Source organism: Zingiber officinale, chromosome 6A (genome assembly GCF_018446385.1).
Source record: "Zingiber officinale cultivar Zhangliang chromosome 6A, Zo_v1.1, whole genome shotgun sequence".
NCBI classification, from domain to species: domain Eukaryota; kingdom Viridiplantae; phylum Streptophyta; class Magnoliopsida; order Zingiberales; family Zingiberaceae; genus Zingiber; species Zingiber officinale.
In genome coordinates, this window is record NC_055997.1 from 17,564,117 (window position 1) to 17,584,976 (window position 20,860).

General features: G+C 38.5%; 1 protein-coding gene across 1 annotated transcript in view; it reads left to right on the forward strand.

Moving 5' to 3' along the window:
• Positions 1–2,247: 2,247 nt before the first annotated feature.
• The window catches only part of LOC121995967 (AUGMIN subunit 3-like), a 35,151-nt gene continuing 16,538 nt past the window's right edge, over positions 2,248–20,860 (forward strand). Inside the window, exons 1-9 of the mRNA XM_042549757.1 lie at positions 2,248–2,543; positions 3,282–3,318; positions 3,712–3,815; positions 4,248–4,443; positions 6,780–6,846; positions 7,037–7,140; positions 8,229–8,313; positions 9,049–9,118; positions 10,384–10,515. Of these exons, the coding sequence (XP_042405691.1) occupies positions 2,368–2,543; positions 3,282–3,318; positions 3,712–3,815; positions 4,248–4,443; positions 6,780–6,846; positions 7,037–7,140; positions 8,229–8,313; positions 9,049–9,118; positions 10,384–10,515 (971 nt within the window). The 5' untranslated portion in view covers positions 2,248–2,367. The remainder of the gene's footprint in view (positions 2,544–3,281; positions 3,319–3,711; positions 3,816–4,247; positions 4,444–6,779; positions 6,847–7,036; positions 7,141–8,228; positions 8,314–9,048; positions 9,119–10,383; positions 10,516–20,860) is intronic.

Below are 20,860 nucleotides of genomic sequence, written 5' to 3' on the forward strand. Positions count from 1 at the left end.
TACACACTCACAAACGCATATCAAATATAATAATAAACTAACTTAAACTTTTGTCACACACCAAAATATAGGGCCACACTGATTGGTCCAATAGAAGTGACGGATTAATGAACCAGAGCATGTATGTCTCCATTAATATTAATTGATGAGTTGTCATAAATTAATTAGTGTTAGGTAGCTGTTATAACGTGTAACAGCTAATGTAGGGTAGTTGCTATATTGTATAGCAACTACTGTCAAGTAGTTGCTACAATGTGTAGCAGTTAATGTAGGGTAATTGCTACATTGTGTAGCAACTACTGTCGAGTATCTGCTACAAGTTGTAATAACTATCCGATTGATAGCTGATACAAGTTATAACAGTTACAATTTAAATCATAATACATTAAAATGTATCAAACATGCGAACTATAATACTGGATATAAAAATGACAACATAACAAATATAATGTCTATTAAGTAATTTGTAGCAGCTAATTAGCTAACTGTCCAAGTAGCTACAACACGTTGTAGCGACTAAATGTCGAAGTAGTTGTTGCACATTGTGGTAGCTAGGGCCTGTAAGTTGTAGCGTAAATCCTAACAATATATATTAGGATTAGAGGGAATTGCAACTTAAATTGAAATGACTTACCATCAAATGAATTGTGTGAAATGATGTTTGATAAGTTTCCTGTAAATTATATAACCAAAAAAATTGTAAGAAAAGGTTGTTTGAAATGTCCAATCAACTGCTACAACGTGTAGTAGATAACTGTCGAAACAGCTACTACAATGTGTAGTAACTAGTTGTCGAAGTAGCTGCTACAACTTATAGCAGCTAGGGATTTTACGTTGTAGTATAAATCCTAATAATATATATTAGGATTAGAGAGAATTACAACTTAAATTAAAACAACTTACCATCGAATCGAAATCGAAACGACTTAAATTAACAAGTTTGCTGCAAATTATATAACAAAACAAATAAATGTTATAAAAAAAAATATTAACATTGTAAGATTGTACGTTGTAGGCTTCAAAAGCTTTTATTGCATCCTGTTTACTCTCGAAGGACTGTGTATAAACGCCTTTAAAACGATTAACTTGTGTAGATGCTTCTATCCAGGTGTCATAAATACTCGGCTAATGCCCAATAAAGATAATATATGTTTTCCTCTATATTAATTAAATAGATCATTTAGAATTAGGTATAAACAATATATTAGGATTAGAAGAAATTACAACTTAAAATGAAACGACTTAGCAACTAAAATGTCGAAGTAGCTACTACACGTTGTAACAGATAAATATCCAAGTAATTGTTACATATTGTAGCAGCTAAATATCAAAGTAACTACTACAACATGTAACATCTAATTGTCCAAGTAGCTGCAACACATTATAGCAGTTAAATGTGTAGCTACTGTAATGTGTAGCAACTAAATGTCATTGTAACAATTACTTCGATATTTAACTGCTATATGTTGTAGCAACTAAATGTTCAAATAACTGCTACACGTTGTAGCAGACGTTGAATTTGTATATTGTAGCATAAATCCTAATAATATATTAGGATTAGAAGAAATTATAACTTAAAATGAAACGATTTACCATTTGTTAGGAAATGTAAGAAATGATGTTTGACAAGTTTTCTACAAATTATATAATTAAAAAATAGTAAAAAAATGTTGTTTATACTGCCCAATTAGCTGCTATATATTGTAGTAGGTAAGACTTGTACGTTGTAGGATAAATCTTAATAAAAAAATATTATACAGAGCTAAGAAACTACAATGGAGTGGAAAAGCTTACAATCGAGAATGGAGGGTGATGTTAAATAAAATAACGTCGGTTATGTTTGTGGTGGCAGACTCATCTCGCTTCCAACCAGCTCAAGAACAAGTGTGCGACTGCTTAGCTTGTAGCGCCTTTGCTTTGCTTGCCTGTAAGAGTGAGATGGAGCAGAAGATGATGACGAAGGAAGGAGCGAGAGCGAAGGAAATTAAGATTTGGAAAAGTCGAGAGGTTAAAATTTAAGCGCAGGGTTTTGATTTTTGAATAAAGGCTGGGAAGGAAGAGAGAATAAAATAAATTTAATAATATAAAAAAATCGTACTAGCAACATCACGTAACCGCGTCACTCACAGTCACGCAGGAGATTGGAAATGGTAGAATAATTTTTAAATAACGGCTACGATCGAAGCCGATCAGATGTGATCCAACGGCGTCGGTTTCCGGTGGCCATCAGATCGAGAGAAAAATCGAGCCGGCAGGCAAAAACCAGCGCCCATTTTGATTTTCTTTCCTCGTCGCGGCGATCTCAGGCCGAATTTGCTTCTGCCTCCCCGATCCTCTAACCGGCGTCGTGGGTTCCGGCGACAGGTGATGAGCGGAAGCCGGCTGTGCGCCGTGCTTGCGGAGCTAGGCTTCGATGGCCAGGATGCGCTCGATCCGGACAGTTTCGAGTGGCCCTTCCAGTACGAGGAAGCACGTCCGGTTCTCGACTGGATCTGCTCCAGCCTTCGCCCTTCTAATGTTCTATCCCTCCCAGAACTCTCACAGTATTAATCTTTCCTCTGTGCTGTATAGTCGTACCTATTTAGAGATCTCGTAGCGGTTGAACAAAATTAGGTCGTTGTTGTGGCTTTGGACAATGAAGCACGAAAACGATGCTATCTTGGCAAAAATGTTAATGTGTTTGGGAGAAAAGTCTCCAGCAATTGCCTATTCTATAATTGCCAAACCGTACCTTGTTTCATTGGGGAGGTCGCTTACTCCCTCTTATCCTTGCAATTTCAACACTCTAGAAAATACGAATTTTTATGACCTCCACAGCTATGCTCGGAATAGGAAAAGAGCAGTACAAAATTCCAACTTGAAGTCCGAAGATAGTTTTCCATCTTTCCTCATTTAGTACAGAGGCAGCAAGTCAAATATACTACTGCATATGGGTAACGTGGCACAACCAGATAAATTATTCAAATGACCAAAACTAGCCTAAATGGCCGTTGCACCTAGAAGTAGTCATCGGGTGTCAGTATATTCTAACAATTGTGATGAATCTCTGGCTGTTCTATGGCATACCAAGCGCTATTCTGTGGCATAGATCAACGAAAATCTGTTGAAAAGGCCATGTCATTTGGTTCTTATTGAACTGATCTGGTTAACAAGAAACCTCCAAGAAGTGAATCCTACTTTCTGGTTTAGGACATCACTCTCTATTATAAAAATAGAACTTTCTCTAGGATTTAATCTCAAAGGTTAGGATTTTTAAAATTTTGTTATCATCTTGATTGCAGATATGAACAGTTTCTTCATGAAGGAAAGCTGTTGGAGGTACTTTTTACTCGTTCTTATAACCCAATAGAACTTGTTTAGTTTTGGTACATACGCAGATACTTTTTTAGTTTGGAGATGATTGCTATAGACATGCGATTTGTTGAAGTTTGATAATAACTTTGCTAAAACAAATTCCCTTTGAAGCATCAAGTCTTTTTTGCGCCTGGAACTTGGTTATTCAAAATGTTAAACCTTAACATTCTCGCAACTTGAGATGGAATTGAAGTGAAACAACAATGAAAAGTAGTAGCTTTTGATGATTTAGAAAACAACATTAAATTGAATCAGTTGAAATTTGATTATTGTTTTTGTTTTTTTGTTGAGGTATTGCTTACGTGTGATCTATAGTTTAACCATATAACAACCTCAGATCATATTTCTTGTATCTAGGGGGAGGATTTGGACTCTGCTTTTGACAGCATTTCAGCCTTTTCAAGTAAGAAAGATAACCAGGAAGCAGTATTTGGAGCTGAAGAAAGGCTAATAGATATCAGGTAGATGCAAGTCTTCCTTCTGATGATTATATGTATGATGTGTTGGTTGTGCCTATATATATTTCAGTTTATATCATGATAATCTATTGAAGTCCTAGATGTTAAATTTTTTGTGATATTAGAACTATTTTCAAGCCAAATGAAGTTGTTAGTTACTTGTGAAACTGAATACATTACTTGGAAGTTCTTTTTTTCTTTTTTTTTTTTGTGTGTGTATTGTGGATGGAAATAACAGATGATGTACGTATTGCTAAAGCAGTGGTAGTTCATTGCTGTCAATTTGAATTTGTATTGCAGATCTACATCCATCTTTTGTTCAACACATGTTAAATGCTTAATGCCATTGTTATTAATTTTATTAATAAATTGGTAGTTGCATCTTGACTTCCAAGTTCCCAACTCCTCGCTTTTGACATGATACTTCCCTTTCAGGGAGGCAAAACTTGCTTTCAAAGCGGAAGTAGTAGAATTGCAAAAGCAGCTTGAACGTCAACAATCAATGTTTGATTTACTAGCTAGCCAAGCTTCAGCTCTTATCCAGGGTAGAAGGGCTAGAGTATCTGCAACTTCATTTGTTAACACACAACTTATTACTTTAGATGAGAAGTTTTCAGCGAGGAACTTAGAGGTACACTATACAATGTTTTTTTCTTGCACATTTTTTTTCACCACTCAATGTATTATTTTTTGCTTCTCAGCTATCCTATATGATGATACATTCACAATATTGTCTCTTAGAAGGATGCAGTGTTATTAGGTTTAGTTTGTTAGTTGGAATTAATATTGTTATTCTTGCTGACATGCACTTGTAACATTCGGTCAAAATTTAACATCTACAACAGAACTTTGTTATTCTGCTTAGGAAGGGAATCATCTATGTTGGCTATGGACATGCACTGATATTTGGTACCATTCATGGTTTCCTAACTGTAATAATCAGCACAATTGAAATATGCTATTTTGGTTGCTCAATATATCAATACAATGTTAGTATGGGAAAATGTAATTGTGATGTTCGTACTTCGTACCAATGTAATTTTGGCGATACCCACCAATCAAAGGTCTACCTTAGCTACTATAGTTGCGAACCAATTGAAACAAAATGATACTCTTCCCGTACCTACCTATTTCCACTCTTCTTAGTTAGCCGATAACTTTTTTGAGCATTTTTGGAGAGATATGCGCCGATATTATGAGAAATTTGCCTTGCATTAAGTTAAATTCGTGTAGATACACACCAAAGACAAAAGAAATACAATGTAGGATACTATGTTTTTATCCACATTTGCACAAAAAAATTCGTGTTCGATCTGCTAGTCTTTTTTGTATTATGAGAAAAATAATTCCCAGTGCTTATATTGTTGATATACCACCTGGATTAAACATTAGTCTAATTTTCACTATAGGGAATCTAATATCTTATTGAGGGTCATTTGAGCCCTTTTTTGTCTTGGATTTGTTAGAGTTTTGGATAACCAATCATCTTTACCTTTAGTTTATAAAAATTTCCCTCTTCATTAGAGTTTGTCATTTGTCAGCACAATTTTATCCATGCTGCATCAACTCTATTATGCATCATTCAGGAAGAAATTGCAAATATATTCACTAAATCTCATATCAAAGGACGCAATTGATTTTTAAAATCCAAACTGCATATGTTTGGGACCTCTAGGGGGTCTTAACTGATAACAAAGGTAAAATTGGTTTACAAAACTAAGTCTAGCAAATAGATAGGAACAAAGAATAAGAAGAGAAAATTGGTTTACAAGAGCAAGTAAACAAAGTGACTTTATCAAATTCATATCTGTAAATATTTCTATAATTTGTCAATATTATAGTGTATAATTCCATCAATTGGAAATAAAAGTTTTCCCCAAATTGAGCCATTGATTTCCCCATCCCTTGTGTTCCTCTTGTCCATTGATTTCATCTCCACCAAGTGCACAGTCGTTAAGGTGATCCTCCAACTGCTTTGCAGCTTGCCACTACTCTCCAGATGACTTCTGCTAGGGGTGACAATTTCTGACCCGATACGAAAACACAATCCGAATCGAACACGAAAAAATCAAGTTAGGGTCAGGTCTTATTGGGTTCAGGTCGGATTCGGGTCGACCTGATTGACACGAATAATAAATGGGTCGGATTTGGGTCAACCTGAAATGACCTGATTACAACTCGCGAACCCGTTTATAAATATTTTCGGGTCAAATTCGGGTCGGATTCTAGTTGAGTTCGAATTAAAATAAACATATTTTTATAAAATGGGTCTTTTTAGATCGGGTCCAGGTTGAGTTTGGGTCAAATGAACATGTTTTTATAAATGAGTCATTTCGGGTCTGTTCGGTTCGGGTTGGATTCAGGTTGTGGGTCATTTCAGGTCAGGTTCGGGTCAAATACAGCTAAACGGGTCAGGTTTGGATCGAACAATTTGACCTGAAATATTAATTAGGTCGGGTTCGGGTTTTGATGTTCCAACCCGTCAACCCACCAATCCGAACCCGCCAACCCGAACCCGACCCAAATTGCCACCCCTAACTTCTGCATGTTCATCAATTACTTTACCTCTTTTTCTGTGGTTCATTACTCTGGTGACGGCCTCACTCCTGCTCCATCTCTAACATCTCTCAGCCTTTGTCTGACTCACCGCTGTTGAGAGCCACTCCGCTGCATCACCAAGCCTCTTTGAGATCCGTTAGAGATCCACATCATAGTCTTATTCTTGACGCGAGGGACTAACATCGCCTGTTCCACTATTTGCTCTACCATACTCACTAGAGACATTGACACTGAACTGACAATTGTTGTAAATTCTTGTATGCCTGATGAATAGAATCAAACTTGATTTGTCTCAAGTTTGAGGAAAAAAAAGGTGTTTGAGACAAATTTTATTGCTCTAATTCACTTTGATCTACTTTCACATATTGATATTCACTTGCTTACAGCTACTCACGCTGTTGCTTTTAGATGAATTCTGTTCTAGGAAAAATGTCCTCAACTGCTCAGGAGCTGGCTCACTATCATTCAGGGGATGGTAAGTGTCTCTTTGAGTCATTAGATTGACCATCACATCAAAAAATGAATAACAAAAACTGATGTCTCTTTGTTGCATCAGTAGCTCCTGCATAAAATGACTAACGCATGACCAGATCTTGTAGAGTATCTATGTTTACAGAATAAATGGTTATTGATGCGATCTACGACTACTGCTTTGTAATATGCAGAGGGCGGGATCTACTTAGCTTACTCGAGCTTCCATCCTTATTTGGTTGAAGATTTAGCATGTACAAGAGAATTAAACCAGTGGTTTTCAAAACAGTTTGAGAAGGTAACTTTCTTATCTTGAGTTATGGTCATATGTTGCAGTTTCCCTGGTTAAGTTAAACAGTAGGAGATCCATTCTTTTAATTAACTTGAACTAATTGAAAGCTGAAGTTTACCAAGTTCTTGCTTTCTGAAGATTCACCCATGTTGCTAACTAGATTAATTTGACCCCATTCATGCAGCAGATTAGTTTGGAACAACAAATTTTCAGAGAGTGTTTGTATAGAAACAGAAAGTGCGTTTGGTGAGAAAAAGTTAAATAGGAACATGGCTCTAGTTAAACTAAGGTTCATCCAACATATTCTCTCTACATGATTGCTTGTGCAGTGTTCTAGTTCATAGATTTCTTCAAAGTTAGGTTCTACCAGTATGAGAAAGTAAAGCTCACATTTATGATATGTGCTATATAAGTTAGAAGCAACCATGATTTTTAATACTGTAAAACTTGGGGTAAGTAGAAAAATTATTTTGTGGTAAGTTGATGCATGACTTTTTTAACTTTAACAGGAATGATATAGAGATCAGTTATGTTTCCTATGGGAATAGAAGCATCCAAGATGATTATTGCCTCCACTGTCATGATAGATCTAGTCCTACCAATGTAAAGGTTGTCTCACCTTGTGAATTTGCATAAAGACATTCAAATCTAAGCCATTACTCGATAAAATTGCCTAAATTGCTGTAACAGTAGAATTGATGAAATTGCTTCAAAATGCAAACTATTGTAAAATATATCCAGAGGTAAGGAGTAAATACTATGACCAACAGTATTCGGTTATGGATTTATTAGATTGCATGATCTTATAATTCTTGGGTACTTGCAGTTTCCATGCCATATTACCACTCACTCATTTATCAAGTAATTTCATCTGTATATGATTTTTGGTGTTGTTCATTCAGACTTTTTGTTTAACCATCACTCATTTATCAAGTGCTGAACACATTGTCAGTAGAATATATGTTAAGATGAATTCAAACTGAAACTGATGGTTGACAACTGCAAAAAAAATGGATAAATTACTTTCTGATGTAATATGGTTTTTGGACAGTGTTATTCTGCTCCTATTGTTGACAACTGATTTGTTTGGTTAGGGTCCACTGCGGCTTGTTGCTGAGGAGGGCAAATCTAAGTGTTCATGGGTGAGTCTCGATGACCTAACAAATTGCTTGATCCAAGGTACATTCTTTGATTTAACTTACGAGTATTCTCATCATCTTCCCTTATAATTATAATATTCTTTTTCTATATAAGAAATCAAGTGACTATACAACATGTATGTTTAATGTGGTGGACTTGTAGAAATTTAATTTCTGGATGTTTGCTGTATAGATTTTGGTTGCAGCTTGCAAGTTCTCCGTTTTATCGACTTATCACCCAAAAGAGAATTCTATATTTATATGAGTATATTGTCTTGTTTGATAATATGGAGACACACTTTAAGTTGAGAATTACCCATTGAGAATATCTAATTTCATTATTAAGTTCATACATTAATGAAAATATTTGTTGACAGAGAAATTCTACAACAGGAGCAACTTGATTTGCAACTCACTTTTTTTTTTTAAAGTTATCCTAGGGAAAAGATTTGAGGTCATGTTTACTTTTGAGGATTGGAATGCCTTTCGAGAAATAAGGATTGTTATATCTTTAGATTATGTAACTATCCACATACCAGTTGACTTTGCACTAATCCGATAGATGACACTGCGTTCAGTATTAGCATGGTTTTCAATAGTTCATATCATGGTTGTCAATAATTTGTCATTTGCTTCATTTTTTTTTCACTTTGATTGATTAGTTCTTGTAATTATAACACCAATGCCAAACTTTGGCAATTATTCCATGCTAGTTTTTTTGGCTTTCTATGTTTCGCTGACAATTCATAATTTCTTTCTCCTTTTCAATTTCCAGGAGATAATCAGAAACCTCATCATCATCATCATCATAATCGTGTAGCTGAGCTCCAAAGGCTTCGTTCAATGTAGGTGTCTTTATATTTATATATCTATGTAGATATATATTATATGTGTATATTATACCAATGTATTCAATACACACATTAGAGTAGTGTTTGTCACGTCTTCCATAATTGGTGCTATAGAAAACTGTACATTATGTACTACATTCTATTGCCTTTTAATTTTATTTTTTTTCCTTAACAATTAGATTTTTTTTTTTTTTTGTGGCAAGGATGCTCATTTTCTATTATTTCTTGGAACATATTTATGTTCTGATTCTTCTGTAAAAAAAGTTAAATGGTGAAACAAACTGCGTTCAATAGTGGGATATGATCTTGTGTAGCCAACGCCCACTAGTTGGGACTCAGTTTATTCATCATCTTTTATCAGAAAGTCTGTTTTAGAGTTTGGTTTAAGATCACTTAGATCTTAGTCTTAGATCTGCTACTGGGCTATTGTGTATGTGCTTAAGTATTTTGCTTTCCCTTTGTTTTAGCTATAAAAATTACGTACAAATAGAAATTGACACTCATTTCATATGCTGTACATTCTGTCCAAAAAGATCTGTTTAGACAATCAGGACTCAGGACCTTACAAATCATTCTAGTAGTGGTTCAAGGCGTTAAGCATCAACATATACAGAATTTACTGATATCTATATGTCACTTCCAGTGTAATCAAACATAGAATTTAATGGGGATATAAGATCCATTTAGCTGAAATCACATAGTTGTGATTAGATTACTTTAGGTGTCTATGATGGGTGTGAATAAGCCCAAAGGTCATTTTCACCTAGTTGTCCTGTCCTTTATTCTGGACTTCAGTTTGGGGTAGCCTCTAGTTTTTCTTGATCTTCTGCTTTTCATGACATCTATGCACTGTAACATTCTCTTGGGCCTAATTAATATTTTAATCCTTTCTGTTTGTCAATGGATCATGAATAATAAATACCCTTCTTATCATCTTATCATTTTTCTCAATCTGCTTGATGGAATAACTTTACATAATTTTTTTCTTCTTTCACTTTCTCATTTGTTTTGGCTTGAATTGCAACTGTAGTTTATCTTATTGTCTTTCTTTACTCGTGTTACTTTCTTATGCAAACCTGGCAACTAGTACAAATGAAGATTTCATGAGGATTGATGCTTATAATCCAAACTATGTGTAGTTGACTAGAGATTTATACCACAAGTGAATTCATGGTGCTGGTGCATTTGTTTTCTTTTGCCTTCTCTCTTCATTCTGATGACACCTAGTTCATATGGCATGTTTTCTACTTTCCCAATAGATTTGCTACGAGTGAGAGACAGTGGGTGGAAGCCCAAGTTGAGAATGCTAAGCAACAGGCTATTCTTTCAATGCTCAAGTCTCAGATATCTTCTGATGAGGCCCACATTCATCGAGATATAAATTTCCTTAGGTACTGTTTTCATCTATTCCCTTCATGTAATAATATCTGTTGTATTTTTCATGCCGTGTTTATTTCCTTCATTTTCAATTCTAAGCAAAAAAATAGGATTATCCAAAGCAAAATAAAACTGTTTCAATAAAATAAGCAGACACTTTTTAAAGTTGATTTTATGTTATTTCTAATAATTTTATTTTATTTCTATTTCTACTAATTCTATGAAGGGGGGTCTTGGTGCAATGGTAAAGTTGCTGCCGTGACCTGGAGGTCACGGGTTCAGCACGGTAAGGTTGTGTACAATAAACTCTTCCCTGGGACCCTGCATTAGTAGGAGCTTCATGTATTGAGCTGTCCTTTTTTTCCTACTAATTCCATCACTGAAGGAGAGCCTTGGTATAACGGTAAAATTATTGCCATGTGATCTTATAGTCATAGGTTTGAATGGCAGAAATAGCCATTGCAGGGTAAGGTTTCATACAATAGGTCCAATGTGGTCCGGACCTTCCTTGGACCCTGCATTGGTGGAAACTTCGTGCACCGGGTTGTCCTTTTACTAATTCCATCACTCTTTTCGAAATATTTTCCACTTGTTGAATGCCTCCAGTGGTACCCAACTATTTGATATGGTTGACTCGGGAAAATCAGGATGGGGACCACAGATCTATTCTGTTCTACATCACATTCACAACTCCATCACTGTCATGGTACTAATGAGATTTGAATGAACCATATTTCTGAATCATTATGAAATTTATAAGAGTCAATTTTTTTATTTGAAATATTACTCTTGTATAGCACCTCAAAATTCAGTAAAATATCTATTTCATTGTCATTTGTCAGAGGGATGTCAAAGTTGGAGTACTGATAAGCTTGAAATTGCTACTCGCATACATACTGAAAAATTTTAGGAATCTACATAGTTAATCTAGATTCTGTTATTTGTGTTATTAAAAGACGGTCATTTATATTTCATTTGGGGGTTTAATGTTCCAGTCATAATTTGTAACAATCGCTCATATTCTTGATTTATAAAAAGAGGATTAAGATCCCTTATAAACCTTTCATCTTTTCTTTAATAATACAAGTTGTTCCCTTTGTTCATTGAGAGTCGAGTTTTGGCAGTACGATTTGTTCGTCCTATATGAAGTGTTGTCAGAGTCAAATCCTTGATTTGTCTTGGTACGAGTTTCCCTAATCTATTCCACCTTGATTTTCCTGCATTTGATGCAATTTGTTTTCTTGTGAACGACAGTCCCTTTTGCCTCCCTTCGTAGAATCTGAAGCAATGACCCCTTTGGTTGGTCTTGAAACCTGATTAGATTCTCCTCCACTATGCAAATGTCAAACCCTTTGTGGGAGATTAGATACTGTCTTTTCCCATCCTGTTTCCCACCATTACCTTCTTCACAGAAGCTGAAGCTTTGTAGGCATATCCTTCTGGTTCTTCTCAACCTTTGTCAATCGAGGAGCTATCTTTGACTTTTGCTTCGACGAAGACTTCCTCTGCAGGTGCCACCTATAGCTCTTTTGCTGGAGCCACAATTGCTCAACTCGCATTCTGCACCTAGCATAGGCAACCTGCAACAGATTGTCCTTCTAGTCTTCTCTGAGAACAATGGAACAGGCATACTAGCCATTGCACATGCTACTTTTTCTGTGCATTGTGATCCCTCAACAGATGCCTCCTTGCTGTTATTCTCATCACCACCTTCTTCCACCGTTGCCGCAACATCCCTAGCAAAGGAATTAGTGGATCAAAACTTTCAGACATTCGAACACTGATATTCCCCTCTTTGCCTAATTGATGTCGTTGGTTGCTTCAGAAGCAATGACGACTTGAATTTTAAGCTCTTGTGAGAGCTTAAAATTGATATGCCAATTGATGATCTGTTTCTATGAGGATAATAGAAAATATATCTGAACGCAGATCTGCTATTAAATGATAACCCACCTAAATTGCTTTAAACATGAAATAGTGTTCATCTTATGTCAGTCTTATGCATTCTGTATTTTTCATGTTATCCATTTTTATAGAGTAAAGATGTGTTGAAGTTTACTTGATCTACCGCTTTTCCAAGTTTAATTAAGTATTTATTCATTGCATAAACATGTTGCAAGACTGAAGCCAGCGATGACAAAATCTATGCTCTACAATTATTATTTTGATTATGCTACTAAAAAAGCACTAAAAGAATTTGAGAAAAGTTTTTAGTTGATGATATTTCCTATAATTCTTCGATTTAATTATTAGGACACTTGAGAGTTAGAGGAGGAGGATTTCTAATCGTTTACCACGCTAGATCAGATCGAATCTGGTCATCTATGTTGGGACCTTAGATGGCTAGAGGGGGGTGAATAGCCTCTTTGAAAAACACTAAACACAAATTACTTCAAGAACTTTGTTAGCACAGCGGAATTAGAAAACTAAAACAAGAAAGCACAGCACACTAACTCAGAGATTTACGAGGTTCGGGGATAACTTGCCCCTACTCCTCGGCGTGTCCGTAAGGTGGACGAATCCTCTTGATCTTTCGGTAGATCACACCCCGGAAGCTATCCGGCTAAAGGATTCTCCTTCTCGGTGGAGTAACCTCTCCACAAAGTCTTTAACAGCAGTAAGAAATTAAGCACAAGACTTACAGTAGTGGCTCAAGTGAAATGATCAAAAAGAAGCTCACAGCCACAATCAGCGAAGAACAAGCACACTGCTTCAATCTTCCAGAGAGTTTTTCTCCACAGTGTTTTTCACAGCAAGAGCACAAAAAGCATTGTTGCGAGAGTCTCTCCTCTCCAGCTTCATATGCCTCTCTGCTCTGTAACGGATCTCTGCCAAACCTGCAGCAAATCCCTGCAAATCCCTGCAACCGTCCACGACGTCGCCAATCACGCTTCTTCCTTGTCTGATTGTCTCAGCTCCCACCAATGGCATCCTCGTTTCCACTGGTACCTCTGAGCTTGAACCTATCAGCACAAGTCAAGCTGATTTCGACCAAACGGCTGCCAGCAGATCGCAAACGAGACGTTGCTACCAAAACTGGTTTGTCCGCAGCGAGACACAGCAAAAGCTTTTTCGTCGCCTTCTACTAATGATCCTCAATTTGAATTCATCCAACATCAAGTAGTCTGTAACCTGCTCAAAAAGCTTACAGCAGATGGTTATAAACGAAATAGGTAAAAGCAATTGCGAATCGAAACAATAAGAGAAAGCGATGCAAAACAAGCCATCGTGGATCGGTGCGATCCATGATTTCGATCGTCTCGATCGGTCGCGGACCGATCAGAACTAACTGATCGGTCCCCGCACCGATCGGCCGCTTTCGAAGGTGCGCGATCGATGCGGACCGATCAAGACTTAATCTGATCGGTCCCGCCGATCAATGAAATCTCGATGAGCTGCGGTTGATTTCGATCGGTCCGCAGCCGTCGGTAAAATCACGATGGGCTCGATCGATTCGATCGGTGCCCGTCGATGGCGTTCGCAGCCATCGATTCCCGATCGGTCGGCGCCGATCAGGTATAAAGATCGATGCGGGCCGATCCGGTGTCAGTTTCCGGATCGGTGCCGACCGATCCGACTTCTTTCGATCCGGGTCGAGCCCTCTCGACCTAGTCCGGAGGAACGAGCTCCTAGCTCTCTCGACTTCATCGGTCCTAGAGAACGAGCTCACCGAGCCCTCTCGACTTCGCATGCCAAGCTTCCTTCTTGGACTTTTCAACACGGATGTCCGATCACCTTGATCCATCTGGATTTTCCCTGCACGCTTCACTCACGGGACTTGCAATCGCCTAACATCCCGCTTAGGACTTTCCCACCGCTCGCTTCACTCGCCAGACTTTCCAACCGCCTAACATCCAGTTAGGACTTTCCACTCGTGCCAAGCTCCCTGCGGACTTCTCCGATCAAGTCTCCATACTTGGACTTTTCCGAATCGGTCAACCAAGTCAACCTAGATTAGTAATTAATCTGAGTTAAATATCTGATACAAACTTAAATCAGTGTCAACATCAAAACAACAACAATCTCCCCTTTTGTTGTTTGACAACACGATTTAAGTTTAGATCAGAAGTGCTCATTTACCCATAATTTTAGGGAAATCGGAATCCTCCCCCTAAGACGGATACACCACCAAGTCAATGACGGGAATCAAGATCCTTCCCGTTATCCTCTCCCCTAAAATTAAGCTTTCATACATTTCTAAACTTAGGTATCCTCTCCCCCTTTGTCAAACACCGAAAAGGCTCCCCCTTAATCCACCCTGCCTTCTCTTAACCAACCTAGAGTTCCCTCTAAGGTTTCAATATGACAATAAGATAGACAAAAGATACAATCAAATCATGGCATAGGAACAGCATAATAAAAGAAAACAGAGACAATGAAGCATAATAGAGAGCAAGTAAATATAAAACCGAGGAGCATAAATATATGAGTAGCATCAGAAGTACAAATATCCAGGTCAGACTAACACATAGCATCCAAAATACATACAGACTAGGTGACACACAGACTACATCAATCAACGTCCTCGGCGAGGAGCATCATCATCGTCGGCGGAAGGGTGAAATCACGAGGCGGCCGGAGGATGGATAGCACAGATAAGGCTGCGGGCGGGTATCGTGCCATCCATCCGAGTAGCAATCTGCGTCACCACGATGATTGCGCGTATCATCGAGCAGTCATCGTGTGGTCAATCCGTAGCGTAGTCCATCGAACTCGGATCACCATCTCCTCGTGTCGATCAAAGCGGCTCTCCATCGGCGATCGCGGTAGATCTGGATCCGCCTCGCCAATGTCGGAGGAGGAGCGGTGAACTGTCGTGGAGGTCCCGTGGTAACTCACCTAAAGCTCTCCCATCCTTCCACCGAACATCCCCATTTGCCCTATGATTCCGGACTTGGAAAATGCCCTTTTCCCAAGTCCAATCTGACCATTTTGATTATTCTACCCTTAGAGACATCAACCTGAAGGGTCTCAAGCCAATCAGTAATTATATGCCCATAAGGCATATAAATAGTGAAACCGCTAGGCTGAGAATAAGATATGATCGAGGAGTAGATGCTCGACATGATATCAAAATCAAGACGCCTACGCAACCCGTAAAGCATCAGACAATGATACGGTCGAATCTCTGATAATGGTTTAGATGTGATAGGTAGAAGGCAGTTCGTGACAATTTTAAAAAGAATGTAATCTTGAGGAGATAATCTCAAGGCAGCAAAAGTAGGGAAGTCAACATCTAGCTCATCTAGCCCTTGTCTAGGCTGTCTGAAGAAGTACTCATATATGTCGTCAGGTGAGATATCAAACGGTGGAAGTAATTGTTCTGGTAAGTCAGGAAATATCGAGAAAACATCACCGGAACACCTCCGACAATCGAGATACTCAAAGAAAGATGAGATACTGAAATCAAGAGTCCGCTTAGCAACTCTTGTTTTAAAACCTTGATCACTAGTCTCATGAAGGTTATTATAGAACTCAGAGACCAGGTCATAGTTGATATCTCTTTCCAAGTAGACTAGCGAATCGAGTTTGTAGTATGCTATGATTTCGGACACTTGTGGGCAAAATTCGTCCATGAATTTTCTATCCACGGACCTACAAGGGAGTAATTTAAAAGTCCTTTGTTGAAAAGCTTGCTCAGACTGGCGGTTTGGGAATCTACTGGAACTAGCTGGTTGGGGTCGGGAAGAAGCAGCAGGAGTTTTGGATTTGGATGTCTTGGTTGGTTCCTTAGAGGTTCCCTCACCATCAGTGGGTTTCTTTCTAAGGGGATACAATGGGGTAAAATGAGGCAATGAGTGAGCACCGGAGCCACCAACAAATAAGAACCGAGACAAACACAACAACAGAAGATGAGAAATGAAAACACAATGCCAAGTTCTATAGAGGTAGGAGTTACCTTGGAGCCATGGAACTCTCGGCTAAGGCTTCCGAGGGCTGGAGCTTCGGCGTGCAAGGAGAAGAGAAAGGGTGGGCTGGTGGGGAGAGTCGGCTAGGGTTTGCGTGAATGAGGAAAAGAGGGATCGGGAGGTTTTAAGGGTTAAGATGGGTGTACAGTGAAGAAATGATCGGACGGTTGTCCGATCGGAAGTATCACGCCCGATCGGTCACCGGACCGATCGAGGGAACCTCTGACGGTCCATGGACCGATCAAATTCAGCATTCAGCAAGCCCGATCGGTCACCGGACCGATCAGAACTTCTGATCGGTCCGCAGACCGATCGAGATCGAACGATAAGCCCTAAGTCACGGCCTTAACCATGGAACCACCGATCGGTCATGGACCGATCGGAAGAGCCTATCGTGTCAGATTATCCCGATCGGTCCTCGGACCGATCGGTGAGCAAAAATAACTCGATCGGTCCCGGACCGATCAGATTCGATAAAGATTGGGAAGTTTTGGGATCGGTCTGTCGACCGATCCATATTCTCCTGATCGGGCTGTAGCCCGATCAGTGTCTGATACTGAAATTTTCAGTGATTTCAGTAACCGAAATCCTTAGATATGTTTGATAGTTCGTAGAAGTTTCTCCAGTAAAAACTTTCAAAATCAATATCTAGAACCCTGAGAATCTACAAGCATAACTATGTCCTAACGATGGGCTCTTATGGTGTGAATTTGTTTATAATTTGTGACTTTCAAATTCGACTACAAGCACTGAGATTTCAGACAAGTTTCAAGTTTGTCAAAATAGACAACTTGTCCTAATTTGCAATCAAGGCATGAAAGCTGAAATTCTTGATTCTTGTTATGTTTAGTCTCAAGTTTGTCAAAATATATCTAATTTATTATTATTTCCTTTAATAACCTATCGTTTTATCAATCAAAAGTCATGACATGAACCAAACAACAATACCAATCAACACATCAACCATCAACCATCAACCATGATTAGAAAAATTTCTAGGCAAAAGTCCAACCAAGATTCCTTGGTTGGAATATATGAGTAAGATCTAGGAGTCAAATACACATGAATTATGTAATGACCTTCCCCATACTCAATTTATGTCTCTTCAACCTACTTATTCAAGGGATGCATAATACATTTTGAATAAATTGGTTGTTCCTAGCATCTCACCCCATTTCTAGCAAACAAAAACAATTTGTTAAACCTTATCGTTTGTGTGAGATGTTCCCAAATTGCCCAAATCAGTTTCCCAATTACTCTTGTCATTTTAATAGTCCTTATTGATCACGGTGAAGTTCTAATGACCTAAGGAGCCAAACACATTCCCAACTCCCTCCTTAAATGACTAAATTCATTCTCCGGAAGGGGTTTTGTGAAGATATCGGCTAGGTTTGACTTTGACTCAACATATGTGAGCACAATGTCTCCCCTAGCTACGTGATCTCTTATGAAGTGATGACGCACTTCAATGTGTTTGGTCCTCGAATGATGGACTGGATTTTTAGTTAGGTTGATTGTGCTAATGTTGTCGCATAGCACTTGTACACCCTTATAGGAGAGTCCATAATCCTCTAGGGTGTGTATCATCCACAACAACTGTGATACACTCTCTCCCACGGCAATATATTCGGCCTCGGTCGTGGAGAGAGCAACACAATGTTGCTTCCGACTTGACCAACTAACTAAACATGAACCTAAAAATTGGCAACCCCACTAGTGCTTTTTCGATCCAATTTGCACCCAGATAATCGGAGTCGGTATAACCTATCAAGTCAAATGATTCGATGCGAGGGTACAGACCTACTCTAATTGTGCCTTTAAGGTATCTCGAATTCTCTTAACTGCAATTAAGTGAGATTCCTTGGCACAGACTTGATACCTAGCGCACATGCCCACAGCAAAGAGTATGTCCGGTCGACTAGCTGTGAGATATAGAAGACTACCGATCATGCTTCTATATTGCGTTAGATCAACTGATTTTCCACTCTCATCATTGTCAAGACGAGTGCTCGTCGCCAAGGAGTGGATACTTCCTTAGAATCACTCATTTTGAATTTCTTAAGCATCTCTTGAGTGTATTTTGCTTGATGGACATAAATGCCATCTCTAGTTTGTTTGATTTCTAGTCCAAGGAAGAATGCCAATTCTCCCACAAGACTCATTTCAAACTCACTTTCCATGTGAGTGATAAATTCATTCAAATAGCCCTTGTTATTTGAGCCACAAATTATGTCATCGACATATACTTGGGCTACAAAATATTTTCACCATCTCTACGCAGAAATAGTGTTGGGTCTATTTGGCCTCTCACAAAACCCTTTTCTAGTAAATATGTTGACAACCTTTCGTACCAAGCTCGAGGTGCTTGTTTAAGCCCATAAAGAGCTTTCTTGAGCTTGTATACGTGGTTTGGAGCTTCGGTACTCACAAACCCGGGGTTGTTCAACATAGACCTCTTCTTTAATGAAGCCATTTAAGAAGGCAGATTTAACATCCATTTGATAGAGCTTGAAACCTCTATGTGCAGCAAAAGCTAGCATCAAACGAATGGACTCTAATCGGGCCACGGGAGCATAAGTCTCATCATAATCGAGACCTTCGACTTGACTATAGCCCTTGGCTACAAGTCTTGCCTTGTTTCTTACAACTTCTCCCTTTTGATTTAACTTATTTTTGAAGACCCATTTAGTTCCAATAATGGTGGTCTTTTTCGGTCTAGGAACCAAGTCCCACACTTGGCTCCTTTCAAATTGACCTAATTCGTCTTGCATAGCTATGATCCAATCAGGATCGTGCAATGCCTCATCAACTAATTTTGGTTCAATCTCTGAAATCAATGCGACTTCATTAGACTCATTTCTGAAGAATGACCTAGTCCTAACCCCTTGTTGAATGTCTCCCACAATTTGGTCTTGGGGATGACTAGAGGCTATCCTAGATTGTCTTGGTGTTGATGGTGCCTCGTGAATGGTCTCACTAGGCACAGGCAAGGACTCAATATTTGGCAAAGGATCAGATTGAGTTCTTTGTTGCCTTTGCTCATCAACATCAGAGTCAACTTCGACTCGTTCTTCATTTTGATCATTCAAACTTAGATTTCTAAGTTCAAATTGAATTTCTCCTATAGCCCTTGATTGATCATTTGAGTTAGGGACTTCTTCAAAAGCCACATCAGAGGACTCTTCAATCAATTTAGTCCTATTGTTGTAGACTCGATAGGCTTTGCTGGTGAGCGAGTACCCAACCAGTATCCCCTCATCAGCCTTGGCCGAAAATTTTCCAAGATGGTCCTTGGTATTTAAAATAAACACCTTACAACCAAACACCCTAAGATGTTTAATTGTAGGTGGTTTCCCAAACCAAAGTTTATGGGGAGTCTTTCCTAAAAACCTATGTATCAGGATTCGGTTTTGCACATAGCAAGCTGTATTCACAGCTTCAGCCCACAAGTAACTCGGTAGTGAGTACTCATTGAGCATGCTTCGTGCAGCCTCTTGTAGAACTCGGTTCTTTCTCTCCACAACCCCATTTTGCTGTGGGGTCCTTGGAGTAGAGAACTCATGCCTATATCCCTTTTCTTGACAAAACTCTAAAAACCTATGATTTTGAAATTCCCCACCATGATCACTTCTAATGGTTTTAATTGTTGTCGATTTTTCATTTTCAGTTCTTCTGGAAATAAAAATATCTATAGTTTGGTCCTTATGTTTCAAGAAGAAAGTCCATGTGTATCTAGTAAAATCATCAACGATTACCAAACAATATCTACTTCCATTCAATGATATTACACTACTGCAATCAAATAGGTCCATGTGCAATAAATCTAAAGCAGTAGATGTACTTACATTGCTTTTACCTTTATGGACAGCTTTTGTTTGCTTACCCTTTTGACATGCATCACATAGTTTGGTCTTGTGGAACTTGATGCTTGGTAAGCCTCGCACTAATCCTTGGTTGGCCAACTTCCAGATGTTCTTCATGTTTACATGTGCCAATCTTCTATGCCATAACCAAGACTCTTCTTCTTTCGACATGAAACACTTAATCAAAGCATTAGTAGCACTTTTAAATGATACTTGATAAATATTGTCAACCCTTGTGCCTACTAGTACCGTGTCAAGTGTGTCAATGTGTTTAACCAAACATCGACTTGAATGAAATTCAATTGTGTAACCCGTATCACACAATCGACTGACACTTAGGAGATTAAAAGTCATCCCTCGACTAGAAGGACATTCTTGATATGAAGACATTCGGATATATGAATGTCTCCAATTCCTACAACCCTAAGGCTACCATTATTACCAAAAGACACATTACCTCTACTTTTGTTTTGAATGGTAGTAAACAGTGATTTGTTCCCAGTCATGTGCTTGGAGCATCCACTATCAACAAACCAAGTTGATAGATGCCCCCTCGACCAATGCCTACAATACACGAAAAATAGAGG